This window comes from Anguilla anguilla, chromosome 14, assembly GCF_013347855.1.
Source record: "Anguilla anguilla isolate fAngAng1 chromosome 14, fAngAng1.pri, whole genome shotgun sequence".
NCBI lineage: Eukaryota > Metazoa > Chordata > Actinopteri > Anguilliformes > Anguillidae > Anguilla > Anguilla anguilla.
This window is the reverse complement of record NC_049214.1, coordinates 38,959,853-38,984,882: the sequence shown is the minus strand read 5'-3', so window position 1 is coordinate 38,984,882 and position 25,030 is coordinate 38,959,853. Positions and strand designations below refer to the sequence as shown.

Here is a 25,030-nt window from a genome sequence, read left to right as displayed (position 1 = left end):
CAGTGCTGGAGGCTGGATCGGAAACTAGACCCAGATCAGGGCCCTACCTGCAACCCTACCAAATCTGGAACATGGACTGAAGTAAAAAGAGCTGTTCCGGGTTTTACTCAGCACAGCTATCCAACTCGGTAATCCTGCTTTGTGAAATACCCCCTTGGATAGTTCAATCTTAGCCAATCTTAAAGGGGCCGGCGTGGGTGCAGGTCAATGTTCCAGCCCAGCACTAAGGCACCTGATTCTACGTATCGCGGTCTTGATCGAAGACCGTGATTAGTTCACCAGCTGAGTCCGGTGTCGTAGTGCCGGAATAAAACCAAAACCTGCACCCACACCGGCCATTTTTCGGAAAAGGCCGGACACCCCCTGCTGAAGATCAAGGGTCTAGTCTGTTCATGGGCGGCCGCAGGCTGGGTTGGTTTCCACGGCAACACAGCGCTTCCAATTAAAACGGCTAATCACACAGCCAGTTCCTGGTACAGAGTTCGCCTTCCGAGTTAACTGGACACTGATGAAACACAGAAAAGGCCCCTGGTCCAGTCGGCACAATAAAACAAAAACGACCAGACGAAACATCCCGTTCGCGTTGAACGCGATTTTAGGCGGGAGCCCCCGATTGGACGGGGGGGACGGCTCACCTGGGCCCCAGCTCGTCCTCGCTGCGCCAGACGAAGTCGCCGAACTTCTCGTAGTGGGCGTTGTAGTGGTGCTGGACGCGGTAGAGCAAGGGCGGCGGGATCTCCATCAGGGTGTTGTAGGCGGTCTGCTGCTCCTTCCCGCTGGTGTAGCCGTTGTACAGGTTGTACACCTTGTCGGCGATCTCTGGGACGGGACACCCGCCCGGAAACAGAAGTTCAGGTCGCGCGACCGCACCGCGTTCTATTCGTTCTCGCGTCGCGCTTTGCTGGATACTGGATTCCGATTGGCCAAAGAGCGGGTGTAATTTCTGTATGATTTCTCTTTCTCACCCAGTTATATCCCTCTGTGCTCTATGTACCCGAGTAGCCTGGTCAGAATGTGCTCTTGCGTCAGTAGCTAATACCTTCAATCAGGAAATAAGCTTGGAAAGAAGGAAAGGAAAACGTAGAAGCTAATCCTGCTACAGGAAGAGCTGTCACTCCAAAACTGGCCACAAACACCCCCAACCTTGCTATAAATGGAAATGTCCAATTAAATTTTTGTAGTGTAAACTATGAAAAAAATTAAGAATGTTGTGAGATGTTGCTGTTTGTTGGAACTAATTTTCTGGTAGAAGGTATATCATCAGAATGATGAATTTATGTGCCAAGCAGCTGTGGTGTACGTGGGATAATGTACAGTGGTACATTGTCCGTTGCACATGTAAGACATATGAATCAGAATATTCCCATGGTAACAGAGAATGGTAGCGCTTACAATGCACAGGTGATTATTCTTTAAGAAAAAGGGAATGTTCTGTTGTAGGGATCAGGCATCTATAAAAAAAAACCTTCTGAGGACCTGGTGGGGACGGTATAAGGGAGTTTTTGTGATGGGGGTATAAGGGAGTTTTTGTGGTAGTGGAGGGGGGCGTATGGTGCACCTTCTGCTCTGCTGTCATCCACGATGGGGCAGGAGGTCCTGACCGAGACATAACTGGACTCCGAGCGGCTCCCGCGACTATCCAGGGCGTACAAAGTGAACCTGAGAGAGAGAGAGAGAGAGAGAGAGAGAGAGAGAGAGAGAGAGAGAGAGAGAGAGAGAGAGTAAGAGAGAGTGAGAGAGAGAGAGAGAGAAACAAACAGAGAGTCATAGGTGAAAGAGAGGGCGAGAAGATAAACCCTAGTTCGGAAAACACTGCTCCACCTGAACAGCCAATCAGGTGGCCCTGAGCCACAAAAAAAAAAATCTCTCATTGGCTACGTTTGAACTCCCATCAATCCTCCGAGCACGGCCATGCATCTCACGGAGATGTTTCTGGAACAAGCCGTTCCCTCTAAACGGGCCGATTTATTACGAGCCCTCCGATGACAGCCGCGGAATTCCCAAGCCGGAACGCCCGTGATTCCCAACAGGCCCGCAGCGGGAATTCCACAGAGGTGCGTAACTTTCCCAAAACCGTCCCCGGAGCGCCAGACGGGAACGGATAACCGAGCCCCAACAGGGGGCCGGAGCGGGGTCTCCCTTGCCCTTTAACAATGGAGCAGGACCCCCCCCCACCCCCCCCCCACGCTAAAGATAAAACACACGGTCTGTCTGAGACCATCCAACACCCCCACATTAAGACCCCCACAAGTCTCACTCATAACTCTGCAAAGACCCCCCCCGCACTAACCTCTTCTCCTGATAACGATTTCTCAGAAGTTACGTAACCTTTCGGAAGGGGGAAACATTTCTCACGAAAGAAAGGATAAGAAAGAGACGGACTTGGCGGTGCCTCTGGTCAGAAGACGCGAGGCATTAATTTCGGGAGCCTCGGAGAGGTGCGTTGTGTGGACAGAAGGAGACACTGACCACACGCAGACAGCTCAGATAGCCTCAGCCATTAACACCTACCCTGCAGGCGGGCTGGCTTACTAGCAGAAGACATGTGTATATAAACAAACTCCCTGTGGGAGGGTATAACATTGAACTGTGCAACACCCATTCACGCTTTAATGTTTCTTCCACGGGCCTAAAGTTTCCCTAACCTTTAACGGAAAAGCACTACGCATTATTTTTAAAAAAGCACTATAAAAGCATTATATATGCGTCAAACCAAAGCTTTACCACACATTTATTTTATCTTTTGCAGCTTGGCCCACCTGGACACTGTTCACATTTTCTTTCACACCACAGATATTCTTTAGCATCTGTTGCATGGGGGGGGGGGGGGGGGGGGCAGGGTGCGATATTGTCTCAAATCTCACAAAACCGTAACTGCTACTAGTTTTCAAGGCAACTTCTGCTCATAATGACTCAATTAGTCCAACGTCCAATCGCCTGCCAGACGACCTGATAGTTCAGCCCAGCTTGCCGAGTCGCTGTTGAGTGACAGCTACGGGAGGCCATTTTGTGTCCCTGCGTAGTACCTTCACTGCCGTTTAATCAAAGGCCAAACCAGCATCGGCCTATACGGGTAATCAGCTAGCTACTGATCCAGGGTACTTGGCAGAGTCCAAAGTTCGCACACACACTGGTCCTCAAAGACCGGATTCCCCGAAACCTGGAACAGAACAACTTAAATGACTTTTAAATGATGCAGCCACGCTACAGTCTGGGGAATTTGAAGAGTTTTCATTTCATGGGGTGACAGGGAGGGAGCGGATTTAGCAGCCGGTTTAGAGTGCCATCTGAGCGTGCTCTGTTTGTCTTAATGCCACACGTACAACAAGGTAGTTTAACCCCCCCAGCCACCCCCCCCCAACCCCCCCCCCCCCCCCCCCACCCCACCCTAAAGCCTAAAGCTTCTCCACTGAGCAAAAGCCTAGCCAGTTAGAGCACTTCCTATCTAAATGACTAAACAGGACATTGTAAAATAAGGAATTTTTTTTTTTTTTTTACTATTTTTGTTTTGAAGAATAAGACATGAGATATGTTCCAAACAATGAAATTCACAGTTTTCAGATTAGGGCGAAACACAGGTGTGCCAGTGTTTCGCCCAACTCCAAAGTTCTTCACTGGAAGGAGCAGAGTTTTGGAAGCTGGCAGCACCTCTAAATCACTGCTTATATCTTTTTAAAATTTGTAACGTAAATGCATGAATGAGCTTCCAAATGGCAAGACTGCAAAAATCGACGATTTTGCACTAGACACCAGATCTCAGAGATTTCCACCAGATTTTGACAGATAGAAACAGTGGACTTAAAGAGGTCGAGCTGCAGATGAAACATGCACGCTTTTAGAGGCCCAGCGCAGAGGTGACAGCAAAAAAGATTAATAGTCTGAACGGTCTTTTGCAGAGACACCATGAAGGACAAGTACGAACATCATCTCTCTCTCGCCCTCTCTACAACCAGTAGCTCAAGGTTTTACATTCCAAAGTGCATCAATGAACTTTGGAATGGAGGGAAGGGGGGGAGTTCCAATTTTGCGGTCCTCATCTTCCACATACCTTCATATTTGGGGTGTGTTTCGGGATCTTTGCGATCGATGTCCGCATATTTTACGCGCACCTCCGGCGATTCGGGTGGGGGCCTGTCTCTCTGGCTATATCACAGTCTATCACCGGGAAACGTACTGGACAAGAAGTATAAATGAGTCGCACACTTCTTCTCGCTGACAACGTGAATGGAGATCGTTACAGATTACGCACTGCTTCTCTGTGACCCGCTTGTGAAACACTGAAACGAGAGCAGATTTAATGCACTCTGTCAGAGGTGATTTAACACGGAACACTGCACAGCGTTGACGAGAAGTGCATTCTACATACTGACTGTCTTCTTACTGACAGCAAGAATGAGAACCTTCCAGATTACACACTGCATTTCTGTGGCCCGCATTTAATGTGCTCTATCAGTTTACCACCCGACAAAGGAAAGGTGTTGTTGGGACCGACAATGAATGTCGAAGCAAGACAGGAGACCGGGACACGCCCACCTCGTTTCATTTCCCCTGGCTGTAGGCAAATTAGCCTCTCACGCACTTCGATGCGATCGGTGGGGAAGGTTTAGCACGGTTTGAAAAGGCTTTCGAGCTTGAGAAATGACAGTTGAAATTGTATTCGTGTTTTGACGTGTGTTGAACATGGTGAGGACGAGTGCGGGGAAGGTACATCACTCAGTTGCAGGCTGTGGTTGAGGTGAGTCACCTCTCTACGCTCTGAAAGTGCTTAAAGAATGCTGAAATGCAACGTTCACAGCAAGTGAAACACCTAATTATATTACACAAATTTGTCCTTATAGCTTGGAATTTTTCATAGGACAGTAGGGGTGAGGGGAATTAGGACACTGCTGGATGCTAAAAAGTTTATCAACAAAAAAAAAATTATGTCCATAACTGCAGGATTTTAACTAACTCTAATTCTAAGATCGGTTCATAGTACCTTTTTTTTGCTCCCAATGATCCACATCATTTTGGGACCTCAGGTTTGAAACTATGCATCCAAAGTACATGGCAGCCATGTATGGATAATTTATTACAAAGAAATAAATTAATATTTTACCAACTTGACATTTAGCGTGACCTGTTGGTTTATAGGTTCAAATAAAAAACAATCCCATGAGTCCAGTGAAGTTTTTCACCCGGAAAAATATTCAGGAAAAGTATTTTTAAAAGGCAAAAAGCACCATAAAAAGGCAAAAAATAAAACTGAAAAAATGAACCTGTAGTCGTTTGCTACGTTGCTTTCATCAATCACACACCTTGATGGTACAAACTGTGAAATCATCGCTAACCTGAAATGCTAGCTTATGAAGTCGAATAAAAATTAATTATGGAGAATATTTTCCCCCTTGTTAAAGAGAATTGTTCCTGCTCATTATATTTGACGAGGCCGTTTTACCTTCGCGTTTGATGCCGTACGAACCGTCGTTCTGTCGGCTGGACTCCGTGAGAATGCCTTCGCTATGACTACAGGTGCTTTGGAAGTGGATCGTAGGAGAGAAGCTATAAAAAAAAAATATATTGGCCTTCGTAGGAAGAAACATTAAACCTTGTGGGGTGATTACGCACACATCAAAGATTACGCGGGAAAAAAGCGAAGAAATAAATAAATAAATAAATAAATAAATAAATAAATAAATAAATAAATAAATAAAAATTCAAGAACGCTTTCGGATATAATGTGTGGAAGTCCGAACCAGGAGGAAGACTCTGGCCTTCATGGTTCAGAGCCAAGAACACATCTGAGTCAGATTTTAAACACGCAGTCTCCGTCAGTCTGATAGACTGGGCCACTGATTGATTTCGATGGAAGCTTTTGAAACAAATTCCTTACTACTGACAGCATGGGGGGGGGGGGGGGGGTGGGGAGGCTGACATTCACCAATAAAATCCACCCAACTACTTCACCTCGTACATATGCACAGGAGGTGTGCTGAATTACAAACAGGAAAGTTCTGATAATGAATATTTTCCAGCATCTGTCCATTATCGCCACTTTCCAATTTGTATGTCAGTGCATTTCCCGTAGCATGTGCTAAGGTAGTCGGAAGAATGAAGTCACCCCTGCAAACTGACAGTGGTAACTTACTGTGTGTGTTTGTGTGTTTGTGTGTTGTGCATGTTTGCGTGCGTGTAAACCAACCATACACAAAACATAAATAAGTGTGTTTTTTATATTTAAATATATAAAAACAATAAGAAACACAGACAGCACCAAAGTTTTGATTAAAAAAAATTGCTTCAGAAATGCTGTGGCATTTTCCAAAAAGTTTCCACTACTTGCTGCTCACTGCTTTTTTTTCTTCTTCTTGAGCACATTTCAGAAGAAGGGGAAAGACATTTGGAGAGATAATTCTGAGATTACCGTCAAAGGGACAGGTGGCATGAGCAGGACCACAGCTGTTGGAAAGAGCGAATTATCTACTGAGTTCAGCCTTATCTGAGGACAGTTCCTACTCTACTACATTGGAAAATACTTTGTGTCGTTCTTCTGCCAAGTCCTTCCGTCACTTACTGCAACAGTGTCTGCGAAAAACTGTGAAAAAGCCAAGTCCGATAAACTTCTGAAGAAGTCTGCCGTGAGGGCAGCTTCCTGCTGTGGACGAATGCGTTGTTGACATAAACCCCACACTTCTGGAATGAGCGATATACAAAAAAAAAAAAAAACGATAAATTTAATGTAATTCCAAGGAACCTTTCTAATGGCAATGATTGGAGAGACTGCCAATAATTTGATTAGTTGCAATTAAAGCCAAAGCACTCTAATTTGAGGAAAGTTGTACAGTTTATTTAAAAAAAATTAGCAAAAATAAACTGAATTCTTCTCTACCCAACGTTTTTAAAAAAAAACACACATGGTCTCGTACTGTATGTCACAAATCGACCTGACAGAACTGAATAACTGCATCATTTGTGACTTTTATACTGTGTTGTAGCTGGAATACATTGAAACCGATATAAAAATAAGGTTACAAAAACACAAGTCCCCAAATGCATGGGGGGTGGGGGAGTATGGGGGGGGGGGGGGGGTAATACCTAGAAGAGGAAGGAAACATTAGTCCGGTAACCTCGTAACAATCGAACGCAAACCCAAAGACCCGGCGCAGCGCCGCTATCAGGCAGCGATAAGGGCAGCTAACGGTCCTGCGCGCGAGGGCCGGGGGGGGGGGGGAGGGGTCCTACGCAATCCCGTGCGTAAAGCGGGCCCTTATCAGGAGAGGAGCAAGGCTGCGGGGCCCGGCCAAGCCCGCGATAAGCGCCGCGCGCTAAGCGTTTTCACACACACAGCTGCGTCTGGACCGGCTTCCCGCCGCGCAGCTGCTTCCACTGGCGTGGCCGAGAGAGAGAGAGAGAGATGCTCATTTATTTTTATTGCTATTGCAACTTTTTACCGTTAGTTATTGTTACTATTTATTGTTACTTATAGTTTTTTTTTTTTTTAAATTTAAAATATATTGCCATGTATCTACCAAGCTTTAGCAATACAAATGTACAAATTTGTAATGCCAATAAAGCAAACTGAATTGAATTGAATTGAACTGAGAGAGAGAGAGAGAGAGAGAGAGAGAGAGAGCATTCTACTCGCAAGTGCGCCGAAAACACAACAGTCACGGTAAGAAGCGGTTCTGGGCCCGCAGGACCAGGCCCCCCCTTTGTGACCTTGTAACAAGTGCACGGGTCGCCCGTATTTGCCTACTTGGCTTGCCCAAACGAGAAATTTAATAAGCGGCATTTGTGTCTCTGTACAAGAGAGTACCCAGGCCCAGACACAAAAAGCTCAGGGGAGGGAGGGAGGGAGGGAGAGAGAGAGAGGGAGGGAGGGAGGGAGGGAGGGAGGGAGAGAGAGAGAGATAGAGGGAGAGAGAGAGAGAGAGAGAGAGAGAGAGAGAGAGAAACAGGAAAGAGCCTTCCCCAAACTGTTGCCACAAAGTTGGAAAGTGCACAATTCTCTAGAATGTCACTGTACGCGGCAGAATTAATATTTCCCTTCACTGGAACTGTGAGGCCTACCCCAAACCATGAAAAACAGCCCCAGTCTGGAACTCGCTAGCGCGTGATTGTAAGCGCTAAACGCTTCAGCACTCGGTGGTCCCGTTCTGTGAGCTTGTGTGGCCTACCGCTTCATGGCTGAGCTGTTCCTGCTCCTAGACGTTTCCACTTCCACAAAAAACAGTTGACCGTGGAAACATCTAGGAGCAACGTATAGTTGACCGGGGCAGCTCTAGCAGCGCAGAAATTTGATGAACTGACATGTTGGAAAGGTGGCATCCTATGACAGTGCCTCGTTGAAAGTCACTGAGCTCTTCGGGACAACCCATTCAACTGCCGATGTTCCTGCCTCTCCACACGGCTAAAGGAAGAGCAGCACAGGGGGGTAAAGCAGAGACGAGACTCTGACACCTAGAGCTGAGGAAGAGGAGGGAGGGCGTAGGGCGTGGAAGAGTCTCTCTGCTTAGCCCAACCTGAACGCGTACACCTTTCCCGAAGGTGAGAAATGGACTCCGCTCGCCATCTACTTTACACGCACTTGGGCATTTGGCTGAGCCAAAACCCACATTCTTCTCTCTCTCTCTTTCCCAATCCATCTCTCCCCCTCTCGCCCCCACACCACTCTCTCCCTCTCTCCGTCCGCCTCTCCCTCCCTCAAGGATTCTATCAATCTATTCGAGTCATCTATCTTTCCTATCTCTCCTCTCCCTCCCTTTCTCTTCCCAGCACCCTTTCTCTCTCTCCATCTGCTCTCTCTCCCCTCCCTCCCTCCCTCTCCCTCTCTCCCCATTCCTTTCTGTCTCATCTAGTTATGATAGCCCCGCTGTTTGTTTCTCTTCTCTCCGCAAAAATCCGCACGCTCTGGAATCCATTTTTTCCAAGAATGCGCCGCGTGGAACTTGTGCTAGCATTGCCATGCGCGGGTGACGCTCGCAGGAAGAGAGGCTAAATATTTTTCCCTCTCTCTCCGCTTTTGTGAGTCGCAGTCTTTGCGCTCGACGGGACGCTGTTGCTCGGGGTAAACTTTCCCACGACCGGCAACAACGACATCCCCGGATTTGTTTGCGATGGTTCTCGGAGCTTGAAAGGAATGATGAGTTCTCGTGCGGTAGACTAGAACAAAACCAAACCGTGGGCGAACGCGGTGACTCGTGAATCCGCTGCACAGCAAAGCTCATTACCTGCGTGCTGGTTTCAGGTCACCTGTGGTCATTTCATGTGCAACCACCACACACCTGGATGTGGTCTGTCGTTAACCGTGAACAACAAACTTTTGCAAGTATTTATGCCCAAATGTATTACTGTGGTCATTAATAATTCTATGAAATCATGAGGTAAGTGGTGGCTGGAAATAATGGAATAAATGTTTAAGAAGCTGAAATCCATAAACCATAGTTTTGTTACTGAAATATTGGTCTTCCATGCATGTCCAGAATCTACATATTCCTGCTATAAAAGCATTTGTCCAGCTGCTGCTCAGTGATTGGCTAGGATTTGTCCAGCTGCTGCCCAATGATTGGCCAGGGTTGGACCAGCTGCTGCCTAGTGATTGGCCAGGATTTGTCCAGCTGCTGCCTAGTGATTGGCCAGGATTTGTCCAGCTGCTGCCCAGTGATTGGCCCCGATTGGACCAGCTGCTGCCCAGTGATTGGCCCCGATTGGACCAGCTGCTGCCCAGTGATTGGCCAGGGTTGGACCAGCTGCTGCCCAGTGATTGGCCAGGCTTGGACCAGCTGCTGCCCAGTGATTGGCCCGGATTGGTCCAGCTGCTGCCCAGTGACTGGCTAGGATTTGTCCAGCTGCTGCCCAGTGATTGGCCAGGATTGTCTGGAGTGGCAGTTCAGGTAAAACTACCCCACACCTAATGTACCACTGCCAATCAAAGGTGCCCCACTCGGGACTCAAACCTGCAAGCCCAGTTCTACACCTTTATACTACATTACTATATTCACACAATGAATGATACATACAAATAAATAATATGACACTCTCCTGGAAAGAACAGAAGGAGAACACCATCTAGGGCCAAAATATAACAATTTATTATATTATATTTGTCTTTTAAAGACATAAAAATGAGCGCATTTTTAGGCCAAGTGATCCTGAACCAGATCCTAAAGAGAGGGTCACTGTTACTTGGAACCGAATTTACAAAAATGTAAAAAATTCATTACACATGTATGCCACCTCATCTACATTATTAGTTAATTGGGTCTGAACTGGTTGCTGTTTCTATGTTGAAACGCATACATTTGCAGGTCCTGCAGCACTATAACACCCGCATCAGCTCACACGTGACATCTTATCACTTCACTGTCCTCCGAGAGCTTTAATAAAGCACTCGTACGTTTTCACAAAAGCTTTTGTGCACCGATGAAACGGAGCGAAGGAAGCGTGACCACGTGCATCACAACGCACGAGGTCATCCTGCCAGTCAACCCCGTCGCCCGGCAACAGCCGCGCGGTGACCTACGACCCCGCGCACCGCCGCCACCGAGGAGCCGCCTGGTTAAAACACGGATGTGTGAAGGGTGGCGGGGGTTTCGTTTGGGGGGGGGGTTGGGGGGGGCGGAGTCTTACTTGTAGAGGCTGTCCGGCTCCAGGCACTTGAAGACCAGGGTGTAGAGGGTGGGGTGGGCCTGGTCCCCCCCGCCCCGCCTCCCGGCCACCACGCAGGCGGACCCCACGCCCGACAGGAGGTCGTCCACCAGGCTCAGCACCTCCCCTGGGGACAGACACGGAGAACGCGCTCGCTTAACAACGTTACAAAGAGAGCCAGCCATTCAGTCCGTCCTGCAACGCACTGCGCCTGTATTTAAAGAGAAATACATAATTCTACAGTTCACACACACACACACACACACACAGAGTTGTCTAGGGAACAATGTATAGCATCATAGGTTTTTGACCAAGAGTACTTTTTTGATAAACTGATTATTATTTGAATTATCATAAAATATTATTCATCATCATTGATTTAATTTATCAATTCTTGGCCAGTTTATATGTCTTTTCAACATAAAACATAATACCTTTCCCCGAAACATTTCGGTTAAATCCCCTTTTCTTTAGTGCTCTGACTGGTCTCCACGACCGACAGAAAGAAGACAAGAGGCCATTTTCATGTTGACACTAGCACCTCTAGTGGCCACACAGTGTTACTGAATGAGCCGATTCCTCACGAGTCTCCTTCAACCTGATGCCATCCCCCTCGGGGTAAATAACACGATGTGGTCTTACAGAAGGTCATCGTCATCTGGAAGAATAATAAAGGCGCTCGCACAGAGGTTCTGAAACGGGAAACACTTCCCAGCATTCAGTGCGGTTTTTCAGGGGCTCTGAAAACGGTTTGAAGGACGACGCGTTTCGGCGCCCGCGATGTTTGCGCAGCGCGTGAAAAAAGAGGGGTGAGCGCCGTTCATCCCGAAAGGCCGAGCGCGGCGTTCCTGGAAAGCGTGGCCTCCGGAGGAGCCTGCACCGGACGAGCGGGAAAACAGACAAAATGGATGCCACATACGAATGAATGATATGACACTTTCCTAGAAAGAACAGGAGGAGAACAGCTTCTGGGGCCAAAATGTAACAATTTATTGCGATGACTTTCCAATATTCTTTACAGGCAATGTCAGAATAATAATCTAGCTGGAACTTTAGAGTATTTTTAAAAAGAATTATGTAATTTATCAAACAGTCAAACAGGAAAACGGTAAACCATCCCATTCTTTGTAGCGTATGCTTGCCATGCTTGTTGAAGGCTCGATTTAGAAGGTTATTTGTCCATGAACTGAGTCGTGAGCGTAGAGCAGGGGATTGGCAGCTTCATGAGCACGCTTTACCGGACATATCAGCCTCTGAGGTTGCGGGGTAGATTAGCGTGCGAGGCTCTACGGCTAATAGCTCATCCCGCGGCGTGAGGGGGGGTTTTGACGTAAGAGTGCTTGCTCTTCCTGGGCCAGACATCCAGGCCTGTTTACCAGCGCCACTTCCCACAATCTCCCACAAGTCTCTTCGACGCTCAGTGCCAGAGAGAAAGGTCGGAGGGTGCCAAGTCCTCGGTTTCGCTTGGCTCCAGCTCAAACCATCCCGGCCCTACGGCGATAAGACACCGATCTGGGCTACAAAAAAAAAACCCGCTGGAACTAGAATTCAAGGAGATCTGACCTTTGAGGACGTAGCCAGAAATGAGAGCGATGCACGCTGGGATTTTGTGACGGCTTTTCCGGCCGCGACGCCCGTTCGGATGGGAAGACGGGTCGGCCCAGCTCCAGCGCCGGGCGGGAGTCCTTTGGGGCATTGCACAAGCCACGGCCTTATCAAGGGAAGGAGGGTTTCGGTTGGCGAGGTGTCCTGGCTCCTTAACTGTAACGTAATTACGCAAGGGTTGTAGCGCACAGCTTCAGAAAGGACATTTTTCCGGCGCATCTTGGGGAACGGCGGGAAGTAAAGTAGGCCGGTCTGTGGTTTGGGACCAGATATAAACGAGTGTTTGTGCTAGCTAGCTAACCACTGTAACGGCCAAGACACAGTGAAGCAAAAAGACAAGCAGACAGGGCTCGTTCTAGAATTAGAGGCACTGCAACCCTGGGATTGCTTTCCCTCGGTGGCGTCAGCCGAAGTTTGCCAAGGGGATGAAAAGTGACGTGTCACTGGCTTGATTTCTGTTGGACCTGTTTATTACCTCCAGCTATGCAGCTATGGTTACCAGACAACCGGGTTTTGACCAGAATGTCCGGTTCTCAAATGATCCGCACATGCCCGGTTAGTGGTCCCGACCGGACAGTGAAGCCTGATGTCTAATTGATGAGGGAAATGAATGAGTTTGTGTCTGTGACTCGGACGGGTGCTCAGAAGTGAGTGGGCAAGGTTGAAGACTGAGGAGGAGACTTCTTTGATTGTAAACACAGGCTAAACATCCTGCATAGTATGCCTTTAATAACTCTTGACATGATATCCTTTTTTATTCATCGTTGGATTCCGCTCAACATAATTAAGGATCCATTCCTAAAACTGGTGTGGGCCTATACTGTCATTACTTTTGCATTGTGTTTTTATCTCAGAAGTTCTGCCTCAGACCTTCTTCTGTTTCTTGTACACACCCGGTTTATCTGTTACAGCTATCATATGAACAGCATCAGGAAGATTGCTGATTGCTGCTCATTGCTGCTCATTTCAATTAAAGGTAATATAAACGATCTAAAAGCTCTCTGTTCTACTATCATTCAACGTTTACCCTCGTAGGATTCCGCACTACGCTCATCTGTTTGGAATTTTAAATCAAGCCCCCCCCCCCCCCCCCCCCCCCCCTATTTTTTTTCTTCTGGACAAGGTCAATCAAGCTCTTTTTGAAAACAAACGTCAATAAAGCTTTTTTTTGTAAGCGAGTCTCCAGAAAAGGAGGCGTGCGTAATCAGCGGATCCCACCAGGCTGATTTCTGAGCGGCCGGCTCGTCCAAACAAACACTCTCGCCGGGCGTTCTCACAGAAACCAGCCCGAGAGACTTTCGCAAAAAAAAAACCGAAAAAAAGGCCATCCTGGTAACCTCACCGCTGATTCCGACAGACCGACATAATTACCGCTAGCGGTCGAGGGCCGCCGTGGCGCGCGGTCACCTGACACATGGTCCAAACAAAGCGCTTTGCGTTTCTGACAGCGCGCTGCAGAAAGCGACACGGTAACCGGATAGCTCCAAACAGAGGATAAGTGTCTAAACGTCTGCCATTTCTCAGAGGTAATTTGTTTTGGGGGAGAGCTGGGGAAAGGAGAAGGTCGGATTTGGGGGGGGGGGGGGGGGTGGGGATGGAGGGGGCTCTGTTGCTGAAACGGCCCCCCCCATGTTCCAGGCTGAGCTGCGTCTCCTCGATCTGCTCGGACCGAACCGGGCCGCGTTTTGGAAAGGTGAGCGGGAGTGATCCAAACAGCCCCGTGCTGACCCCCCCACGCCTGTGGCCTTGGCCAAAGTGTGGCGGCTCACTGGAGGGCTGCTGCAGTTTATCAGCTGGGGGACGCTGGGAGTACCTTCTGTTAAACCGTCTTGTTTTTTGTTTTTTTAATCGCCTCCCCTCCCCTCGTTTTTTTTCCCGTTTTTTTTTGCAAACAAAGCCCGTTTGAATTTGTGCTGGCACTCGCAAAGGTCGTCGAAAAGCACCGCTTTCTCCAAAAACCTTGAACTGCAACCTCGCAATTAAGACGCAGTCGGGAGACAGACGCTACACAGGAAAGCCAGTCAGTAAGCGCTGCTCCTCACACGGAAACGAAAACAAATGTAGTAATTACGCTGACATACGGCGGCCCCGGGCCCGCGAAACGTCTTCTTAACAAAACGTTCGATTACAGACGAAAACGTTCGAGCATACCGATAAAACATTACAGCTTTTACCGAAAACATTCAGCTTTTAAAAAAATATTTATTTATTTATTCATTTTTTTATTAATCTTTTGCCAAGCTGAACTGACCCAACAGCGATCCAGTTCTGATTAAACAGGCACCCCTCTAAGTATTTTAGTACCCACTTCCCTAAAGTACCGTAATGGGTCTGCCACCTAAATAAAAAAAAAACAAAAAAAACTACCCTTTGACACCGCACCGACATTCCCAAACGAAATTCCTGCAAGCTTTGCGGAATTCCCCTCGTGCCAGACGGATTATTTCCGCCCCGAACGCTTCATTCAGCGCGCAAAGCACATCGCTCGACGGAGACGGTGTGGGAGAGAGAAAAAAAAAACCAGACGAACGGCGTCTCTGGGGATTCGCCGAAAACGCTTCCCGCGGCGTGACGGTCGACCGGGCGGCGGCGGCGGCTACACGGCGCGGGGGGGGGGAACGCGCAACCAGCGCCAGGCCGTGTCGTCTCTCTCTCCAGCTCGTTTATTCGTTTATTTATTTATTTATTTTTTTCAAAAAAAGTCCTCCGGTCGGCCGAGCGATGTTTCTCGTTTTCTAAACGCATCGCAGGCATTTCTCCTTTTTTTGTTTTTTCTTCTTCTTCTGTTGACCGAAGATCAAGATGCGCGGCGGAATGTCCGACTCTGCAGCGCTCGTCGGAGGCCGCGGGGACGCCAACAGACGCCGTTCGGCGGGGGAACATTCCGGTCTGTCAGGGATTCCAGCGAAGAGGAGAGATTGGCTTTGACAGTCTGCTGTTATTAATAGAAGGGAAATACCACAAGGATGCCCCCCCCCACCCCCCCACCCCCCCCACTCCCTTCAATTGTTTATGTAAATACTCAAACCAGTGTGTTTGGCTCGAAAACACAAAGAAGAAATATTATTAATGGTGAAACAATGCAAATTCATAACTGAAAAAAAAATTCACATTTGTGTGTGTGTGTGTCTGCGCGTGTGCGCACATACACGCACATAAAATAAACTTTATGGAAGCAGTAATAAACCCGTGTATAGAATACGGTATGCAATGATATAACCCAGATTATATATAGATGATATGTAAATATGTATCGAAAAAAAAAAGAAAAAAAAACGCAAGCCCTTCCAACCCATAAGATGACGAACGGCATACCTGCCATGCCACCGCACAAAATTTCCAAAATTTTGGGTCCCCAGAGTTTTGTCGCTGACGTATTCGCTCATGTTGTCCTAGAAGCGGGTCGTGTACTCGCATTAAACTTCCGTAAATATTCACGTACAAGACAAGGGAGTGGCCAGCGTCCTTGGGTGACCCTACCTTGGCAAGCCGGACAGGGGCTGCTTTTTCCCCAAAACCGCCCCCCCCCCAACCCCCCCCCCCCCCCCCCCCCACCCCAATAATGACTCATCTCTCGCAGAGAGACCTTCGCGCCAGAACGTTACGTCTCCGTCCCGTCCTCCTCCGGCGGTCCCGGGGTCCGGATTCGATCTAGCCGCTGCGTTGCCTCCGAGACACAAACGTTGCGGATGCCCACGGATTAGGCTAACGAGAGCGAGCCGGCGGGGGGGGGGACGTCCCACCGCCAACGACGAAAAGAAAAAAAATACGAAGGCGCGTACCCAAAAATAAAGAGGAAGAGGTAAAGGACTGAAAAGACGCGCGTTCCGCTCAGTGACCCCGCCCGCGCTGGAGGAACGCCGTTCACCGCGAACGCGACTTCGTAGCCGACCGCCCCGTCGCGGAACGCTGCGATCGGGGCCCCCTGGGCCCGCGCCCGATCAGCCCCGTGACTTTCAGCCTGTCCGTCAAAGACGAGGCGCTAACCAAAAACCTTCCAAGTGCGCCCGATGGGAACTTTCCGTGCATATTGATTTTGGACGGCCTCCGTGGTTCAATAATTCAAAACGGCCGTACGGTAAGTACCTACAAATGATTCACTGGCGTTCGTTTTTTCGTGGGCCGTAAAATTCGCCGGGGTAGAACCGTGGAGGAGAGGAGGCCCGTGGGCGCGGTCAAGGGCTTCTCGGGGGAACATGGGTTTCCTCGTTCCCCCGAATTTTCGCGGACTGCTCTCGGAGAGTGGTTTCAAAGTGAGCGGGGCGAAGCTAGGTCAGGAGGGGATCTCGCATGGGGGGCGGGGGGGGGGGGGGGGGGGGTCGGGCTGGCGAAGTAAAAGGCCGTCGCTCGGACACCTGCCGTTGCGACCCGTGGCCTGAATGGCGCCCAGAGTCGGAGCTCTGGGTGCGTGTGATGGTCCGATTCATCTGAATCCCGCTACGGCTGCCGTGCCAGCAGCAGCCCCCCCCCCCCCCCGCCCCCTGCCCCCCCGCTCTGTCTCAGCCTGCACCTGCTTCTGGGCTGTTCCCAACGGGAGAGAGACAGGTACTCTGGCCTCCGCGCCTGGCTCGGGGCCACCAGGGCATGCTGGGTAGGGGTAAGGGGCTGTGTGGGGGGTGGAGGGGGGGTGGAGGGGGGGTGGAGGGGGGTGGCTGATGTGCAGAGACAAGGCAAGACCAGATGCTACAGTGTACTTGCACATTTATTTTAACTTTTGTCAGAATCGAGCGGCTCTCTGAACTTCTGGCGCATAAATAAGGATTGGATAGTCCTCAAGGTCACACACACACACACACGCACGCACGCACACAAACAGACGCACACACGCACGCACACACGCAGGCGCAGGCACGCACGTACACACACATTCACACACACAAACATGCCAAAGACAGGCACAGAATTACAAAACCTTGAGCACTCTTAAAGTTTAAAGCTACAAAACCAAAAGAATTTACTCAAATCCTCTCTCTCGCACATAAATATGTTCTCCCTCTCTCTCTCTCTCCCTCTCTCACACACACACAGACATGCAAAAGACAGGCACACAATCACATAACCTTCAACTGTCTTTCAGCTTCAAGTTACAAAACCAGAAAGAATTTCCTTCAATCCTCTCCCTTTCTCTCAAAAAAGGCAAACAAATACATACAGCCTCACACACAAGTAAGACATTATTGTGTATATAATATAGCATAGGGAGCCAAAGCTTTATGCAAGATGTTGGAGCATTCCTGTAGGGATTTGCTTCCATTCAGCCAGAAGAGCATTAGTGAGGTTGGGCACTGATTAGGCGATTAGGTCTGGCTCGCAGTTGGCTTTCCAACTGATCCAAAAGTTGTTGGATGAGGTTGAGCTCGGGGCTCTGTGCAGGTCGGTAAAGTTCTCCCACACCGTTCTCGATAAAACCATTTCTATATGGACCTCACTGTTTTGCCCGGGGGCATTGTCATGCTGAAACAGGAAAGGGCCTTCCCCAAACTGTTGGGGAAGCACAGAATTGTCTAGAATGTTATTGTATGCTGTAGCATTAAGATTGGCCTTCACTGGGACTAAGAGTTAAAAGACTGACCTAGCCCTAATCATGAAAAACCTCAGACTCAGACCAAAGAGGTGTCCAGATACTTTTGGTCATATAGCGTATGTTCACATCACATTTGAGTGACAGAAGCTAATTAGAAGCTGACACTACGCAACTACCCCCCGCTCCCCCCATACACACACACACACAAAACTATTTTCTGTACACTTTACGCGTTATTCACATCCAATTCACGCACAAAACATGATAAATCTCAGAAACAACGGAAGCGTTCCAAAACAATAAATATTATTCTTCAAGAGGCTGAAGAGTGTTTTCTTGTGTCTGGTTCTCTCTTTGTGCCAACTACGCCGCTTCTGCAAAGTCCAGCAATTATAGAGAACGGGAAATAAGGGGTGGGGGGGGCCGGTTGGAGTTGGCAACCACTCCGGCTGTAGACGTCCCCACGCATTGATCGAAAATAAATAAATAAATAAATAAAGAAAAGAAAAGAAAAAAGAGTCCATCAGATAATCTGACGTCACCGCGTCCATTCGGGTTATTGCTGAGCGCGGCTGTTCTTATGGCGGCGGCCAAGATGCCCGGGACATCGGCGGCTTCACAGAGTCCCCCCCCCCCCCCCCCCCCCCCCCCCCCCCCCCCCCCCCCCCCCCCCCCCCCCCCACCCCATTCCCCCGCTCCCCCCCTCCCGCCGCTTCGTGATGGAAACAGGAACGGGCCGGAGGGACGGAAAAGAGCAGAGGAGACGCGGAGCTCGCCGCTCGCACCGAGGAGAGCGCCGGAGAGAGCCGTTTCTGGCGGCAGACTGAAGACCCGCCATCGGCAGACTGTGCCACGCGCCGCCGCCGCCTCCCCCCCCTCCCAGAACCCCTCCGCTATCCTTTCTTTCCCCTCCTCTTTCCTTCCTCAGACTTCCCTTTCGGACGATCTCGGACGTACGGCTTGCGTCTGACAGGTTATCGGTCTTCATCCGTCGCAATAGCACATTTCGGTTTGTTAACAATCACGGTTCGTGAGGTTGACATCATAAATGGGCCTCGGTGCCTTCTGGGTGATATTGCACTAACATATGCCTGAACCATCGCTGACGTTCTCCACTGCCGTACATCACTCTGGATAATAGCGTGTGCTAAGTGACTGTAATGTGATGTAATGTGATGTTAAGGAACTAAAACAGGAAGCAACTAAGCTGCCGCTTTGAGTGCATTGGTTCGGTCCCGTAGTGAAAAGAATGACTTTGAAGTGGAAACACGTTTGGTCGCCCATGTTGTACAAAGCAGGCACTAGCTGTCTGTCTGTCTATTTTCTGTCTGTCTGTCTGTCTGTCTGTCTATCTATCTATCTATCAACGCCAATGACTCTGGCTGTGTGTGAAATCGCTCAGTACTACTGATCCCCATCTAGAGAATGTCCACATAGGGCGCTAAGTCATGAATAAACAATGAATTTGGACAGCAGACATTGTGTTTTGCCATCATTCAGCATTACCACCAAGGGTATGCATGTAGGGTAGGGACATATAGCATTAGCGAAACCAATTCCATTAACATGCCGTCGAGCTGCTTCTTTGTTAATCGTTTCGATAGCTAATGATCCGTTCGCAAATGTTTTGACACGGTCCAGTTTAGTTTCAGAGTCTGCATTGGTCCATTGCCTGAATGACTTGGACAACTATCAGTCCCTCTTCTTCTGCTGTGATGGTGATGATTATGTGGACCCCATTCGAACAGTAGCTGTACATTACATGTATGGCTATAATAAAGTTTTAAAAGAAAACTTTATTATACACTATAAAAAAACATTTAAATGTTATACTTTAAAAAAGTGTTTGCAAAGCATCATGGTGGTTCAGTTCCACCTTTCTAGTTACCATGGTTGCTTAGGGTACTGTTAGGGTGCTTTTTGGGATTATGTTCGGTGCCCTAAAATGTATGCCAAATTTGATTTGACAATTCGGACACTAGACCAAAATGGCTGACGGCCAAAATAGTACACTATACTGTATAACAAAAAGGGAGCCATCTCAAACACATCTTTGGACTGCGAATGGAATGTCCAACCAAGCATGTTCCCTGGGTTTCATGTTCTTGGACTATAATATTTGGTGGGGATGTGAAACATAATTTCAGTTTTATTCTCCATATCAGAGGGTAGATATAGTATCTATACCGTACATGTAGAGGAAGAGAGAAATGAAGGAAGAGAGAAGAAAAAGAGGAGAGAAATGGGTAGAGGTGGGCGGGGCAGAAAGAAACGCACGCACGCGTGGAAACAGGCGCAAACCCCGACCGTGGCGAGGCTCTCTCGTAACCATCGGTTACGGTTCGTTCCGGAACCTTCCGGGGCGAGACTCTGAGGAGTCCGGGAGCCGGTGACATCACCTACGAGCGGCGGCGGCCGCGAGGCACAGCGGGTAGGAGAGGTCTGGCAGATATGACAGGTCGGGTGACTCATCCTAATTTTCGAAGCGAGGGAAGGGGGGGGGGGGGGGGTGGTGAGTCGCGCGCTAACGCCCCCCCGCCCCCCCCTGACTTCAATCTCATTAGGTCCTGTGTGACCCGGCTGCCGCGACCGGGCTCTCAGTCATCTCCGACGTTCGGCTTCCTGGTCCATAGGGCAATCACTCCTGTGACTAACGCTGCGGCTAACAGCCGTCAGGTTAACAAGGGGGGGCGGGGGGGCGAGGGGGGCAGAGGACCAGAGAGAACAGAATAATGACGCAGGCAGAAGCCAAATAACATCCATAAAGTCACAACTATGACAGCTACTGCCTGTACTGCAGTGCTTCCAAACGCTACTTTGATCAAAGCTACTACTTTTATTACTACTGCTACTGTGGCAAGAACTACTACTGAACTACGACCACTATTATTCTTTATGTCACTTGAGCAACTATCAGTCTTCCTTCTATGGCTATAAGCTGCGTTACTAATAAACAGAATGGTAATAATGGGGGAGGCATTTCGGTGATTATTATGTGTCAACCTCATTCGAATAGTAATCATAATCAACATTGGCAGTACAAACTGCATTACCCTCCTGGTTATTATAATAAATGAGTATCATTAGAGAACAGACATATTTATTGTTCTTAATTTTCTTTCATAATTGCTTCATAATTGAAAGAGAGAGAGAGAGAAATAAAGACAGAGTGAGAAAGAGTGAAAGGAAGAGAAAGCAGGGGGAGTGAGAGAGAAGGCGGGGGAAGTATTATGATGTTATTATGTTATTATTTTATGTATAATGATGTTACGCATTGTTCAGTGTAAAATGCGCATTTTGTCTAATACTGAACGCTTTGGCAATACGACTGTAGTGTTTTGTGTTGGCAATAAAGCAAAGTGAGAAAAAAAGAGAAATAGAGTGAGAATGTGAGAGTATGAAAGAGTGAGGGAGAGACAGAAGGAGGGAAAGAGAAAGGGAGGAGAGTATAAGTGACATAAAGAAACAGAATGAGCAAGAGTGAGGTAGAGTGAGAGAGAGAGAGACAAACAGGCAGAGATAGCAAGAGGCGGAAAACAGAGAGAGCAAGAGAGACAGACAGAGAGAGAGAGAGAGACAGAGAGAGAGAGAGATAGAAAGACAGAGAGAGAGATGCTGCCTCCTCTATTCTAGAGCTCCATTCTGCTGGCTGACAGCTGGGCATGGACTCCTGATGAGGGGAGACTGCAGAATCCATTTTTAGGGATGAGGTCATCTTTTATTTAACCCAACAAAACAAAAAAACAGAAGAGGCGGGGGGGCGGGGATGTGGGGGTGGGGTTGTGGGGTGGGGGGGCCTGCCGTGCCCCCCCCCCGTGCTATCTGGCTGTCCGGCTCAAGGACGCGCTTTTTATCTCCCATTAACCGAATCTGCTCCAGGCCCGCTTTATCAACCCCATCACAGGTAGCCCTGTTTGGACAGCTGGGCGTTGCTGGGCGATAACGTAAGGCTGGGGGGTCTTCAAACTATGGATCCGGGGCGGGCTGGTGGAGGGGGGGAGGGGGGGAGGGGGGGCAGGGAGGAAGGCAGGTGTTCCCAGAGTCCCAGGATGCTTTTCTATTTGGGCCACAGAGAGAACCTGAACAACTGCAGAACTGCAGGGCTGCAGCCATCTCCAGCAACGTCCGAATATATAACCATGCTTTACCTGACACTCAGGTGTACAGACATGGTCTTAAAATCCTCTAAAGTAGGCTTATATATTTATATATATATATATATATAGTATAAAAGTAAACTGAAGGAATATATACTTTCCTTAACAAAACCCCAACTGTAACCCCAACTCCAACCTCAATGCCAACTCCAAATTCAACCCTAAAAAAAACCCAACTGTAAACCCAACCCAACCCTACCCCAACCTCAATGCCAACCCCAACCTCAACCCCAACCCTAGCCCCAACATAAACCCTAACAAAACCCCAACTGTACCCCTAAACGAACCCTAACCCCAACCTCAACCCTAACAAGACCCAACTGTAACCCTAACCCAACCCTAACCCCAACCTCAACACCAAACCCTACCTCAACCCCAACCCTTCCATCTCAGCTTGTGTTTCTTCAGCCGCAACACAGAGCAGCAGGAGCCAGAATGAAGGACAAGACATGGTCGTTTACCACAGACACTTTCAGTTCTGCAGCCAATGAGGGAGGAGTATTTCCGAGCACAGCAGATTTGTTGATTGATTCACCCAGATTCATGTGTGAGGACGGTGCCAGAAGAGCGGCTGGCTTTCTCCAGCCTCGGTCCATATGATGCACAATATTTGATTTAGTCTAATTAGCAAATGCAGGCCTCAACTGTAAGGAATGAGTCAATTCCCTGAGCCCTGAGGAGAACAGGCTCACTCGTTAGGAAACCATACTGCAGATATCGCTGTCAACATCCACACAGTGTGCCAGACAGAGAGAGAGGTTTCATTTTTTTATTTTAAAAGCACCTTTAATTAAAATCATCTCCCTTAGGCACAGGTCAAACCCATGCACATAACGAAACACTTTCAGAAATTAAGTTCAACATCAACCTGCTCTACCAGATGAAACATAAAACCAAAATGTACGTACGTCAGAAACGAAAAGAAAGGAACAACATGTCATCTTGAACTGCACAAAACAAGCAAACAAACACAGGCACAGGAAGCATGTTCGACCCCGAGTCTGGCCACCAGCATCCGTGTCATCACCACGACGTCCAATGATGCTAGTCCCTGAATCTGGTATTTTCTTGTTTACCAGTCCTTGCTATATACATATAACCTAATATGAACAGTTCAAGGGACAACCTTTCCCTCGCCATGGCAGTCATCTTTCTCAAAGACTAAACAAAACCGTTAACTCAGGACACTTGATGGATAAGGGCGACAGAGACTCTGTAGCGAATAGCAGAGTCCAGGAGAGCCGGATGCCTGTTTGTAGCTCTTGTCCAGGCCCTGTCCTCCAGGGGAGGTCAGCGGCTCGTTTTTAACGCGCAGCTCATACTGGGACCGCCAGCAGCCTTTCGGGGACATATCTGCGTCAGAGAACACGGTCCACCTCGACGCCTTCGCCCCGGCCAGGGAGCGCAAGCGAGAAACCCTGATACAGGTGTGACAGTTTGCACCTCTCACTGTTTCAGACTCCAATCTTGAGACTTCCCCAGCTCTGGGGTTGTAAATGACAGAAAATTCCCCTCCTCCTCCTCCTCCTCCTCCTCCTACTCCCCTATAGCAACGGAGGGAGGGAGGAACTGTACTCACACTCATCATCCCATTGGTCAGGAGGAGTACGCCCTTAGAGGACCTGGCAGGGAGGCATAGACTTCCTCCACAATCTTAGGCAATTATAGTCGCCATTTCACCATGAGCCTCAACACCCATTCGCATGGCCTTCATTAAACGGACCAGCTTCATGCAACCTGCGCTAAGCTAGCAGAGGACAGATTAGCAGCACTGATAGATACGTTGAAGAACAACGACTCGTCAAATAGCCCCATCCCTGTTGTTGCTTCAGGTGCGCGACTGAACATAAAGAACTGCTCGTAGGATGAAAATAAAAATCCCCCTTGCACTGTGAGACCTGCCCTGCTTGGGCCTGGGGGGGAGTTGCATGCCCTCCCACTGCCCTGTTGGGAAGGCATCGCATGTCTCGCCCAAGTCACATTTGCATTGGAGGCCTTTCTGAAACACCTCCAAACAATCGTGAAGGGTTTGAGGGTCTGTGAGGGGGCTGTGTGGTTGTGGTGATGGCGGAGAGACGGGGGAGTGGTTTAGCCGGCGGCAGTCACAGCTGTGACTAGTTCTAACATTTATACGTACTACCTACAGCGAGACCGGGGTGACGATGGATGAGCATAGCTACAGCTACAGCAACAGCTACAGTAACAGCTACAGTAACAGTAACAGCTACAGCAACAGCTACAGTAACAGCTACAGTAACAGTAACAGCTACAGCAACAGCTGAAGCTACAGCAACAGCTATAGCAACAGCTACAGTAACAGCAACAGCTACAGGAACAGCTACAGTAACAGCTACAGAAACAGCAACAGCAACAGCTACAGCAACAGCTACAGTAACAGCAACAGCTACAGTAACAGCTACAGAGACAGCAACACCTACAGCAACAGCTACAGTAACAGCAACAGCTACAGCAACAGCTACAGTAACAGCAACAGCTACAGCTACAGCAACAGCTACAGTAGCAGCAATAGCTACAGCAACAGCAACAGCTACAGTAACAGCTACAGCAACAGCTACAGTAGCAGCAATAGCTACAGCAACAGCAACAGCTACAGTAACAGCTACAGCAACAGCTACAGTAACAGCAACAGCTACAGCAACAGCAACAGCTACAGTAACAGCAACAGCAACAGCTACAGCAACAGCTACAGTAACAGCAACAGATACAGCAACAGCAACAGCTACAGTAACAGCAACAGCTACAGCAACAGCTACAGCAACAGCTACAGTAACAGCAACAGATACAGCAACATTAACAGCAACAGCTACAACAACAGCTGCAGCAACAGCTACAGCTACATTAACAGCAACAGCTACAGCTACAGCACCAGCAACAGCAGCAACTACAGCAACAGCTACAGCAACAACTACAGCAACAGCTACAGCAACAGAACAACAACAGCAAGTGTGCCAGCGCTCTGTTGCGAATGAATAAACCACGTGCATCCACGGCTTCGTGCTCGCGTGGTTCGGTGGGACTTATCAAAGTGTCCTTTAAGAAAACAATGAAATCATCGACACATGCGGACAGCTGTACTCCATGTGAAGGCTGGATGGAG

General features: G+C 48.7%; 1 protein-coding gene across 4 annotated transcripts in view; it reads right to left on the bottom strand.

Moving 5' to 3' along the window:
- Window positions 1-25,030, bottom strand: part of LOC118212501 (astrotactin-2) — a 382,570-nt gene that overhangs the window by 6,000 nt on the left and 351,540 nt on the right. For all 4 annotated transcript variants that reach the window (XM_035390420.1, XM_035390421.1, XM_035390422.1 and 1 more), the window contains 3 exons: window positions 10,609-10,753; window positions 1,559-1,659; window positions 636-819 (listed from right to left, as the gene is read on the bottom strand). In XM_035390420.1, coding sequence (XP_035246311.1) covers window positions 636-819; window positions 1,559-1,659; window positions 10,609-10,753 — 430 coding nt within the window. The remainder of the gene's footprint in view (window positions 1-635; window positions 820-1,558; window positions 1,660-10,608; window positions 10,754-25,030) is intronic.